The following is a 12,486-nucleotide window of genomic DNA, read 5'->3' as shown; positions in this document are numbered from 1 at the left end:
TACTAGATTAGGCATCTCCTAACCTGTTTATATCACCCTCTAGAAATCTGAAAGTCAGGGATCATATATCTTGACAATTTCAACTCTCCACTCAAAGGATAACCCTTCCAATTCTTACCCTCTGTTCCATCTGCTGGGACAGTTCACTGGAATGTAGCCAAGGGATAAAAATAGGTAGTTCTGCCTCTGAATATCAGCAAACAGCTGCAGTATAAAGTCTCTTCTTGCTCTATTAAGGACCTTTCACTTAGGTACTTCAACAATCTCTGTAGCCCCTTCTGATCAGCTTAATCTAAAAGCAGAACCTTTCCCTTTCTTGTATTTTCCATTCAGGTACACACTAAAATAACAGAACCTTAAAAATTAAAAATAAAATGATTAACTTCCTTTAATATCTTCCCTCACCATCAATAAAACTAATTTTAAGGATTATTTCTCAGGATGAGAAGGAGAAATAAAGAGAATTTCTTCTATCTAACTGTAAGTTAGACAGAAGAAATAAGTTCTGGTGTTCCATAGCAGACCAGGGTGACTATAATTAGCAATAATACATCATATATTTCAAAGTAGCTAGAAAAGAGGACTTCCAATGTTACCAACATATAGATATATTCTCAAAGTGATGGAAACTCCAAACACCCTCACTTGATCATTGCACATTCTATGCATGTATAAAGTACTCACATGTACCCCATAAATATATAAAATATTAGGTATCAGTAAAAGAAAAAAATCACACTAAAAAGGATTGTTTCTCTCCAGATTGACTAATTTTACAATGTTGTGTACCACTCATTCAATAAATATTTAAACTAAGCACCTACTATGTGCCATGCATTGGGCTAAGCACTAAAGACATAATTTTTAATAAAAGAGACATGATTCTTGCCTTCAGAGCTTACAGTCTAATACAGATTAGGTACTTCTCAACATCAATAAAATAGATACTCTGAGAAGACCACGACTAAGCAGCCTGATCTTTAACAATTTTATTCTTTTGAGCATGGAGAGCTAAGATATCTGTTTTCTATTTCCTGAAGGGTGTGGTTTTGTGTTTACTCACTAAGAAAGGGGACCACCTTTTAATTTTCTATTTCAAAGCATTATACAATAATACCATATGTCATCCTAAAGTCATCCTAGAGTAGATACTTTATAGGAGCTATGTTTATCCCACAAATAAATCTAGTGACAGAAAAAGGTAATTTTCATGGCAGTAGTCCTCTGAAAAAAAAAAAAAGAACATTCAGTTTCTATTGCCTATGGGCCTTAGTATTCCAGGATATATACTTATAATAGTAAGATTCAGCCATTCCCATTCTTCTTGTGGAAGAATTGGCTTTTTTAAAAAATAGGTTTGTTATAAGGATTAAATTATATACTGTATCCAAAATACATTAAGTACAAAATAGTATTCATATACTAATTTTAAACTAACGCGAAAAGTCATTCTGATAGTTGTCATGTTCTATCCCCTACTCCTACTTCAGACCTAAGGTCACATCTAAAACTCAGGGCTCTTCATAAATAGTAATGTCACCCACCACTTCACATCAATTTGCTTGGTTAACTGGACTTTAACTTTCTCTTATACCACAAAATCTTCAATTAGGTGATCAAGGGAAAGTAGTGAAAATAGGGAGTTTATGACTCCCTTAACTTTTTTAGCCTCTTCTACTATTTATTACCTCTTTTTCCCTTTGTAAGTATGAACCCTCACTGTGTTAATTTGGTGAGACCAAATATTGATACAAGATTGAGAAGATAAGTAGTAGTGCAAGGCTACAACCAGAATGGAAAAGGATAAGAATAACGAGAAGAGAGGAGCTGTAAACTCTGGATTTTTGTTACCATGTTTCACTTGACTCCTCCTGTATGCTCTTTTATTCCACCTAAGTTCCCATGTTAGGCATTCTATTTTAATGCAAATTGGCAGAACGAATGCCAGGTACCAATCAAATAACTACCTAATATAAAAGCCCTCACCACACTTAATAATAGAATTGTAGGAAGAAATTTGATAGTTTGCTATAGCTCAGTAATAATTTTCCACAGAGCTAACTAACTTGGCTTAGGTGGTTTCTATTTGTTAAGTCAGTCCTGCTCTATCCTCTCATGTAAGAGACAACACTGTTTACGCATCAAGGTGGCTTGAATATCAGCACTTTTAGTGGAATCCAAAAATACAGCAGCTTGCTCTGCAGTATCTTAAAATGTCAAGAATCCAGAATCCAGACAGGTAAATTCAAATTGGAACTCTGCCATGATTCCTGTTTACCTATGTAACGAACCTTCACGTGTACCTCCAAACCTAACATAAAAGTTAAGAAAAGTAATAAATAAATAAATAATAAATAGGTACTATGACCAATGAAACAAACCTTAGCAAAATCCATGGGCACATAAGGGCAGGTACTGCTATTTCCTAGTTATATTGGTGATTTAATATGTAATATAAAAGAATCAGAGACTGCTAAGCAGACCGTTATTCTCCAGCTACTGTTTTAGAAGAATACACCTGCTAGGAAGCACACTTCTGAGCACAGGTAGCAAATATCTTCTGTGGTTCTGTGGCTGTTTATAGCCTTTGAACTTTGAAAGAGGTTTTCCACCTTGCTGAAAAAAGGCAGCTGAATATACAGACTAACTGACCCACACACTATCCCCAGAAGCTAAAGATAATTAGTTATGGTACTTAAAGGAAATTTTTTTTTTGAGACGGAGTCTGGCCATTGCCCAGGATGGAGTACAGTGGTGCAATCTCGGCTGACTGCAGCCTCCACCTCCCAGGTTCAAGCGATTCTCCTGCCTCAGCCTCCTGAGTAGCTGGGACTACAGGTGAGCGCCACCATGCCCAGCAAATTTTTTGTATTTTTATTAGAGACAGGGTTTCATCATGTTAGCCAGGATGGTCTCGACCTCCTGACCTCAAGATCCACCCGCCTTGGCCTCCCAAAGTGCTGGTATTAGAGGCGTGAGCCACTGCATCCAGCCCAAAGGAATTTCATAATAGGTTTTTCCTTTTTAATTTTATTTTCATGCAATTCTGCGTTTATGGAAGAACTGTTGCTACAGTTACACAACTATTTTATCAGCCTGAAAATAGAGTTGCATAAAGAGTTGGAAAGTGTGAACAGGGTAACAACAAATGTTAGAGGTCAAACAGAACTTCAGTAGGCTTAATAATTTTGCATAATTGCTTCTTTTTTTTCCAAATACAAAAGTAATATGCCTTCAAATGAAAAACAGAAAATATCATATACCTAATAATTTTCAAAGCTACTTCTAAAATTTGATTATTTAAAAAGAAATTATAATAAGTAGAAACCTTCACTAGAAGTTAGGATTGGACTAAAGGATCTCTTTTATTTTTACTTATTTATTTATTTTTGAGACAAGGTCTCTGTCTTTTGCCCTGGCTGGAGTGCAATGGCACAATCTCAGCTCACTGCAACCTCTGCCTCCTGGGTTCAAGGGATCCTCCCACCTCAGCCTCCCAAGTAGCAGGGACTACAGGTGTACGCCAAAATGTTCACCTAATTTTTGTATTTTTTGCAAGGGGGCAGCTGCCCTATGTTGTCAAGGCAGGTCTCGAACTCCTGGACTCAAGTGATCCGTGCCTGTCTTGGCCTTTGGAAGTGCTAGAATTACAGGCATGAGCCACCATGCTTGGCCTTAAATGATCTCTTTTAAATAAACAGCATCCTTGCCAGGTATGGTGGAGGCCGAGGCAGGTGGATCACTTCAAGTCAGGAGATCAAGACCAGCCTGGCCAACATGGTGAAACCCCGTCTCTACTAAAAATACAAAAATTAGCCAGACATGATGGTGCCTGCCTGTAATCCCAGCTATTCAGGAGACTGAGGCAAGAGAATTGCTGGAACCCAAGAGGCGGAGGTTGCAGTGAGCCAAGATCGAACCACTGCACTCCAGCCTGGGCGACAGAGACAGACTCCATCAAAAAAAAAAAAAAAAAGCCCTGTTATGTTATCTGCTCTCAAAGAAACTGTGCTCTTCCTTCAGAGCACTTACCACTGGGTAGAACAGCCTATTCAGTTATATTACTAGTCAATTTTGTTCTTTTTCACTAAGCTGTCAGCCAAGAATCATGTGTATCTGGTTCACCACTTTATCTGCAGTGCCTTGCTCACAGGTGCTCAATAAGAATTTGTTGAATGAATAAATGAATGAATCTGCAACAAAAACTGTGCAATTATTTTGAAACCATTCTCCTCCTCCCTTCTACCTTATAACTATAACCAACTTTCACAGATGTAGCTCCAAAAATAAAATGGAAGATCATCAGATTTGCTGGGCCCACTATTCAGCAACCATGTCAATGGGATGAGGTATGATGGGAAGGAGTCATTAAGAAAATAAGCAATTTTGGATGGGTACGGTGGTTCACGCCTGTGATCCCAGCACTTTGGGAGGCTGAGATAGGTGGATCACTTGAGGTCAGGAGTTCGAGACTAGTCTGGACAATGTGGCAAAACCCCATCTCTACTAAGAATACAAAAAAAAAAAATTAGCCAGGCGTGGTGGTACATGCCTGTAACCCCAGCTACTCAAGAGGCTGAGGCATGAGGATCATTTGAACACAGGAGGCCAAGGGTGCAGTGAGCCAAGATCATACCACTGTACTCCAGCCTGGGTGATGGAGTGAGGCTGTCTCAAAAAAAAAAAAAAAAAAAAAAAAAAAAAGAAGATAAGTAATTTTTAGAGGAAAAACAACCAACTAGTATACATAGAATTGAACATATAAACGCTTTGGTTCTGTCCCAACTAAAATTGTATTTTTCTTAATCTATAATATTAACTTCAGAATATAAAACTGATGTCATAAGCTGAAGGATTGGGCCAACTCTCTACTTTCACTAACATACTGGTTACAATTCTTGTTTCACTTTTAGAGGTTTTCTTCAAATAGTGTTCTAATTAGGAGGATCTGAGACACAAGGTATACAGACTGTTGAGTGGTAAAACGCAACCATGTACTTCGCCCAAATTTCATTTTTGTTTCTTTGATGGATCAAAGGGATTTCCCTACAAACAGAGTAATTGATTTAGAATACCGACAAGAGTAACTACAATCACATGAATTTGTTTTCCATTTTTATAGTTCAGAGCTCTTTCCTTCCTCCACAGCACTCCTCTATTGTTACTTGTGCTTTGCACACTCTAGTTCAGGAAGCCACAGGGAGAGTAATCAACCTCATCTGCTAAAAAGGAAGAGAGAAGGAAGGAGTTGAAGGAACACTCATCTTCCAGTGAGTGATATGTGAGGATGATATAGTACAAACTTATGTTCTCAACTACAAATTTTTAAAAGTGATTAAGTGAACTGAGAGTGGCAACAGAAATCTAGCACCAGCTTCAACAGTTAGAAAAGAGAATTTCCTAAGTTTGTGATTCTATTGCAAAACCTTTAAAGAGTATGTGTCTGAATGCCTTCCATTTATCTTGCACAGAGTTTGATTAAAACCAGCCACCTTCATGGTTCTAATCCATAAATCATCCCAACTCCAATACTTCTGGTTTAAGAGTGAGTTTAGGTTAATATAAATTGGAGACGGTCTCAGACAAGTGAAGACCTCTGGGTTTTTACATTGCTGTTCTCTTTGCTTAAACTGTCATCCCTTGCTCCCTGCCCCTTTACTCGATTAAACTGTAATCACCCTTGGATCTCAGCTTAGATATCATTTCTTCCAGGAGACTTTTCCTAACCTCTAGGATCAGATTGGGTTCCTCCGATGATTTGTCTCAAGCATTCTGTACCTTCTTATCATTATGCTTACAGCTTTTTATTGATTACGTATTTAATTGTCTGAATTGCCAGCTAAGTTGAAAGCTCTGTGAGGACAGGAACAGTATTTGTTTCATAGTCAGTGCCCTGGCACATAAGAGATGCTTAATAAATATTTGTTGAATTAACAAAAGGAAAGCAAAATATTAATGAAAATTATGAAGACTTAAATAGGGTTCATGAACTTAAGACAAGAAAAAGACAATGAAGACATTTTTACCTGAGCATTCGGTGTAGTTTATGAGGTGTCATCCCACATCCATCATCGGTAAATGTCAAACAAGATTTATTCTTGACCTCCTCAACATCTATAAAGACCGTCCTGGCGGATACATCTGGATCTACAGCATTATCTGCAAAAGGTAGAAATCTGTGATATTAGATCCCATTTTCCAATATTCTATTAAAATCTCTAGTTCAGTGACTCCAAGACATAGAAAATACCCATTGTTTCCCTCATTTGGATGTCCCGAAAGGTAACAGGGAGCATTAATGGTAGTGTACTTACTAAATTATAGAGAACAATAGAGATAATGGCAGATTTAGTTCTAAAGCTGATTTCCAGATTTCACATGACTAATCTGCAATCTGCCTTTCCACCTTCAAACTTCAGGGTCTTTGGAGAAAGTATTAATAACTACTCCCATATACAAAGCATTTTGCTCCAGTTTTGTCTGATTATTTCTTGTCTTTTAGCCCCTTTACTGTTTATGTACACATACAGTAAAGAGTGACTATGGAGAAAAGCTGAAGGAGCAATTTTGGTAAAAGATGATGCATGTTACACACATTGCAGTTTATTTGTGATCATTTTATTTTCTTCGTTCTTACATCACCTCCTCTATTAAAAAACACAAACAGTACTGCCATTCCTGTTTATAGCCTAAGAGGCACTGAAAGAGTTAGAGTTTAAAATCAAAAGACTTAATTGCCTGCCTAGATCTTAGTGATGGTAGCAAGCATACTTAGAGAGAAGGAGTGATTTTTGCTTAGGTATTTTGTAATAATTTTAAAGGTAAGGCTGTCCACCCTTAGGAAATGGAGGACATGGAATTAAAGTAGAAAAAAATACATAGGTTCACAATTCCTCCTGAATTATGTCTTCACAATGGGTTAATTATTTAAGACTCCAAAGACATCAAATATTGCCATAGTCAAACAACTGTGTCATTTCCATAACCCCAATGGGTGCCACTGTCTAGCTGCCACATCTTTTTGCCACAGGCACCAATTTACATAATTGTCAATCACTGACAAACGTGGCTCGCTAGCTGCAACTGAGGGGCAGTTTGTACAATCTGTTGAATAGGTTCCTTAATCGTTCCTATGTCTACTAAGCTCTTTGAGCAAGACAGAGTCCTTCCCTTCCACCCTCTTCCCTTTCCCTGGAATCCTGTACTGATTTAGTGATACCACATAGCTAAGCTGAAACAGCCAGGTTAGGTCCTGACCACATACTCATTCCATTACTACTGATCAAATCATGTCATTACTACTGATCAAGTCATGTCATTTCCTCACCAGAAACACCCCTTACAATCAAGAGAAGTATTACACATATGCAAAACACCCATTTTTATAATACAATTAACAATATCAGTTACAGCCACTTGGATAATGTGGACTGTCCATCAAATAAAACAAAACACAGATAAATTTCAAGGACCATAATGGTATTACCAGAGTCATTGATAAAACTGTCACTAACTGTAAACAAAAAAGTCTTAGGAGCAGTACAGCATCACCAATAGCACAGAAGGGGGTTAAGAGGTCTGGTATAGTCAATCTTAAGGCCCCAATGGAAAGTTTATTTTATATAAGTAGCAGCCACTTTTTTATTATTTTTATTCATATAATAGTTGTACATATTTATAGAATACAATGGAATGTTTTGATACACTTATATAATGTGTAATGACCAAATCAGGATAATTAGCATATTCATGACCTCAAACACTTATCATTTCTTTTTTGGGAAAATTCAAAATCTATTCTTCCAGCTATTTAAAAATATATAGTTAATTGTTATTAATTATAGCCATCCTACAGTGCTATAAAACACTAGAACTTATTTCTCCTATCTTAGTTGTAAATTTGTATCCATTAACCAACCTCTAGCTATCCCCTCTCCCACCTTTCCCAGCTTTTAGTAACTACTATTCCATTCTATACTTCTAAGATTATTGCAATAACCTCCAAACTAGTCTCATAAATCCATATATATCTCTTTCAATTTTATACACTTCTGCAAGATTAACTTTCCTGAAGCACAGCTCTAATCATGACATTCCTCTGCTCAGAAAACTTCTGGCTAAAAAGCCAAATACTGGAGCTTCCCAGTCACACCCTGATCCCAGATAACCTTTTTAACCTCATCCCTTGTTGGTATTTCCAGTAAAAAGACCTGTGTTTAAGTCCTGGATCTGCTACTTAGTACATTTTTAGTTTCCACATAGAAGTGAGAACATTCCACATAGTTTGCCTTCTGTGCCTGGCATATTTAACATAATGTCCTTCAAGTTTATCCATGTTGCTGCAAATGACAGTATTTCCTTCTTTTTATGACTGAATAGTATTCTACTGTGTCTATATGCCACATTTTCTTTATCCATTCTTCTGCTGATGGATGATGCAGTCAATCTTTAAGAACCAGGTAGGGCCTAGGACCCATATAATGTGGTAAGACATTATATGTGGCAGGATTTACAAGTCTGTCATGTAATGGCAGCTTTATCAGAAACGGAGTTCTTTACTTTGTAAAAGGCAGCAGTATTTTTCTTTAACTGACTAACGGATTCAGCATTATATAGCTGCCTACACTGTTTCAAGAACCTTTACTTGGCAAGCAGGCCATGAATTGTGTTGATACTAATCAGATGCTCCTGCTGGCAGACAACCAAAGGCACTGCAAATGATGATAACACTTGTCAATCAACTGGACATTATTTATACACTGAAAACTCTGGACATAGAGAGACTTTTTTCTAACACTTTGTGAACATTCACCATTCAAACATACAACATGTATCAATTGCAACTACATGTTTAACCAATGGTGCATTCAGCAAATCAGCTCGAAGACCTCACAAAATCACCCCAATTCTTTTCCCCTTTACTGCAAGTTTTGCCCAAACCTTACTAGGTACTTTTTTTTTTTTTTTTTTTTTTTACAGGAACACACCAAATAGTTTTAACACAGGCACTTCAGGAGTTACAAGGTAGCTGCCAGGAGCAGCCCGACATTTTATCTCCTTGGCTGGAAGCTCATAGAATACAAGGGGGAGGGGGCATGCAAGAGGCTAGTGTCAGCTGGAGCAGTAGGGAAAGAGATCAGTACAGCGGCACCAGCAAGCACAGTTTTGTACTTACTTTCAGTTTTACATGGCCTTTCACTCGGTCTCAGCAAATGAAATTACAATAATAACAAGACTGGCCTCAATAAATGAACATATGATAACAAGGCACCAATCTGGAGGCTGGTTTCAATACTACTTGTTGCTGCTTAAACCTCCAAAAATTTACCAATATATGGTATATGCTATTGGATCCCAGAAGACCTATCTTCTCCTCTAACCGGGCCCATCCAGCCTATAAACAGGTAGCACGATGAGAGAATCCTTACTCCTCTCCCCCTGCCAACCACTCAGGTGAGAAATGTACTATCAGATCCTGGAGTGTCTTCGTTCCCTAACCTGGCCACACAATCCCATGTGCTACCAGATCACAAGGAGATTTCTCTCTCCTAACCTGGTTCATGCTATCCTTTTGTGGGAGGACCGCATCTCTATCTTCCCCTTCCTCTCGTATCTCATCAGAATCAGGGAGGCAATGAGAAACTATTCCATGACAGCCTCTCAGGAGAGACAGGATGGCAAGTGGTAGACAGCTTTGAGGTAGTGCTTCTCAAGCCTCTTGTCTTTTTCTGTTTCATAGCATCACAGGGCTCCCATCTCCCCTGTTCCAGGAGGATGGCCTTCAGGTGGTTACCTGCAAGACTGCCAAGGGTGGAGCTAGTGTCCTACAGAAATCCTGCACGTATCTAAAAGTATTCTTGCCTAAAGTAAGCTCATCACCTTTTGTCAGAAGCCTATATTTCCTTTGTTATAAACACACACACAAGGTAAGCACTGAAGAGACCACAAATTTGAAATTTAAGTCATTTTCTTATACCTCCCTCTCCTTTACCCTATATATCACTACACTCTCGCATATCCTAATTACTCTATTTCCATTGTCAGTCTACCAAGTTTATTTCCTCTCATCTGGATTATTGAAATAACCTCCTAAGTAGTAATATAAATCTGTATCTCTTTCTCAAATCCGTATCTCTCTTTCAATTTTATACACTTCTGCAAAATTAACTTTCCTGAAGCACAGCTCTGATCGTGACATTCCCCTGCTCAGAAAACTTCAGGCTAAAAAGCCAAATATTGGAGCCTCTCAGTCACATTCTGATCCCAGATGACCTTTTTCATCGCTACTTAGTATCTGGAGTAAAAAGGCCTGTGTTTGAGTCCTGGATCTGCTACTTAGTATACATGTAACCTTGAAAAAGTCAATTAAATTTTCTGAACCTCTTCTTCTTCATCTGCAGGATGAAAATAAATAATAATGTTTACTTCAAAGGGAAATGTTAAAAAGTTATTTGTGAAAGCTGTTTGTAAACTTTTTAAGTACCTATCGTTTTTTACTATTTGCGAACCCCATTCTCTAATTAAACTCCACTCAATATTCTTCATGCCTTTGTTCAAGCAGTTGTTCCTTTTTCCTGGAATCCCTCCCCCACCAATATCCACATGTCCCAATCCTTCAAATCTCAGCTCAAATGTCACCTCCCCCACAAAGCCTTTCCTAACCTTCCTCTTCCTGATAAACTGGAAGCCATTCCTCCTTCCTCTGAACTCCCACAGCACTTGTTTTTACCTTTGCTTATGTATCGCTTTCTATTTTGTTGTTACATAAAGCATAAACCTTCTGTACATGTTTTATCTCCCCTACTAGAAGAGTGAATTTGTGTTGTATTCATTTTTGTGCCTACCACAGTGGCTTTGCGCACAGTGGGTGCTCAATAAATATTTACCAAATGAATTATTCACTAGAAAATTAATGTCTAAGTGGAGGAAATGATTGAAGAAAAACCTAAAATGAAAGCTTTGGATTGCCGGTTAACACTTTGCTCTCTTTTCCCTATTATTTTTACAAATAGTAGTGATTTGGTCTTAAAATCTGTGTTTGTATACGTGTATGCATAATACATACACATACTTGAACTCAAACTGGATGTCTTAGATCCCACCTAGGTTCCTTAAGGTAATGCTTATGGCCAAAATCACACATATTCAAAATTACAAATTGAAAGCTCATTAAATCACCTGGAAAGTACAGTAAACACAGCACAGCACAGGTGTATCACGTTCTGCACCACGCCAACCACGAGAGAACAAGACATTTCAGTTTCCCATCCCCCACGATGTAAATCCTTACTTTTTGCTCCCTTTTAAGTCTTTCTTGTAAATTACATACTTAACTTACATACTTAAATTCCATTCTGCAGAGGTTCAGTGCACAGCCCCAAGGCACCGTACCAAACCTCAAAGATAAAGTCCCTCTGCTCTAGGGTTCCAAACGTATCAATTCCACTTTTTGCCTTTCACCTTCTAATTAAATTATACATACTGTAAAGCATTCCATGTGCTGGTTAAACTAATCATCGAAGTTATTCTTATCACCCTTCTAAATAAGTCTTCCATTTCCTGCTACCCACTGACTTCTTACCCAAGATAACTCTCATGGCTTGGCCACAGCAATTGCTTAAGTAGAGGCTGGGGTTCATTTGGGGAGCTTTGAAAACATTGTCAAGAGTGTTCTGTGCGACCTCGCCCATAAATACTTCTTCCTTTTTCGATTTTCAAAACATGTATAATGCGCTCTGTATGCTGCTGAGTTTTGTGCCTTTCTTCATTGTTTTCCACACAGTAGCACACTACTGCAAAAACTGGTGTACTTGGCTTGAAGGGATCAACTGAAAACGCTTTAAAAGCAAACACCGATGGAGCGAGAGGTTAAGTCCTCGATATTCATTCCAGCGGTGTGAGGGCGCTCGTGGACCACGGACCCAGCCCTCCGCAGTAGCAGGGAGCCAAATGCACTCGTGTCATCTCTTAAGAGATGTCCCATCATTCCTAACTTTCTTGTCTCAAAAGTTAAGGAATTCCGCTTTCCAGACCTTTCCCCAGGACCCGCCTCGGTCCTCTACAACGCCCCTTTGCTAGCTGGGCATCCTCCGTCCGTCGCCAGCCCCTGCAGAGTCCAGTTGCCTCGGGGCCCGAGATTTTTATGCATCTCCTTTTAATTACTAACTAAGCTATCCTAAAGTGCCCAATACATCACGAGCCAGAGAGAAAAACCACGCTTTTTTAACGCTTCGGACACACCTCGTTTCCTCCGTTTTATGAGCGGAACCTCGTCTTTGGCGAGAGAGCCATCCCCCTCCTCCGCCTGTGGAGCTCGGGCCGGTTCCGAGGCCCCCACCCCAGTCCCCGCCCGCCCCGCGCAGCTCTGCGCATTCCTCTCGCGTCCGCGGCACCACGCTGGCACCACTGCCTCGGGCGAACATGGCCAGGCCCACCCTCGCCACTCACCTAGCAGCTCCGCGATGGCACTGAAGGGTCGCGTGTGGC

The 12,486-nt window shown here is 39.1% G+C and overlaps 1 protein-coding gene across 2 annotated transcripts in view; it reads right to left on the bottom strand.

Annotated features, from left to right (window-relative positions):
• Positions 1–12,486, bottom strand: part of MORC4 (MORC family CW-type zinc finger 4) — a 52,183-nt gene extending 39,697 nt beyond the window's left edge. Inside the window, exons 1-2 of one of the 2 annotated variants that reach the window (XM_012451677.2) lie at positions 12,448–12,486; positions 6,027–6,159 (exon numbers count right to left, since the gene is read on the bottom strand). In XM_012451677.2, the coding sequence (XP_012307100.1) occupies positions 6,027–6,058 (32 nt within the window). In that variant the 5' untranslated portion in view covers positions 6,059–6,159; positions 12,448–12,486. The remainder of the gene's footprint in view (positions 1–6,026; positions 6,160–12,447) is intronic. The other variant, XM_012451676.2, reaches the window with a different exon arrangement.

Source organism: Aotus nancymaae, unplaced genomic scaffold (assembly GCF_030222135.1).
Source record: "Aotus nancymaae isolate 86718 unplaced genomic scaffold, 86718_ANA_hifiasm-v0.15.2.pri h1tg000004l, whole genome shotgun sequence".
NCBI lineage: Eukaryota > Metazoa > Chordata > Mammalia > Primates > Aotidae > Aotus > Aotus nancymaae.
The sequence above is the reverse complement of the archived record's forward strand: the minus strand, read 5'-3'. Positions and strand labels throughout refer to the sequence as shown.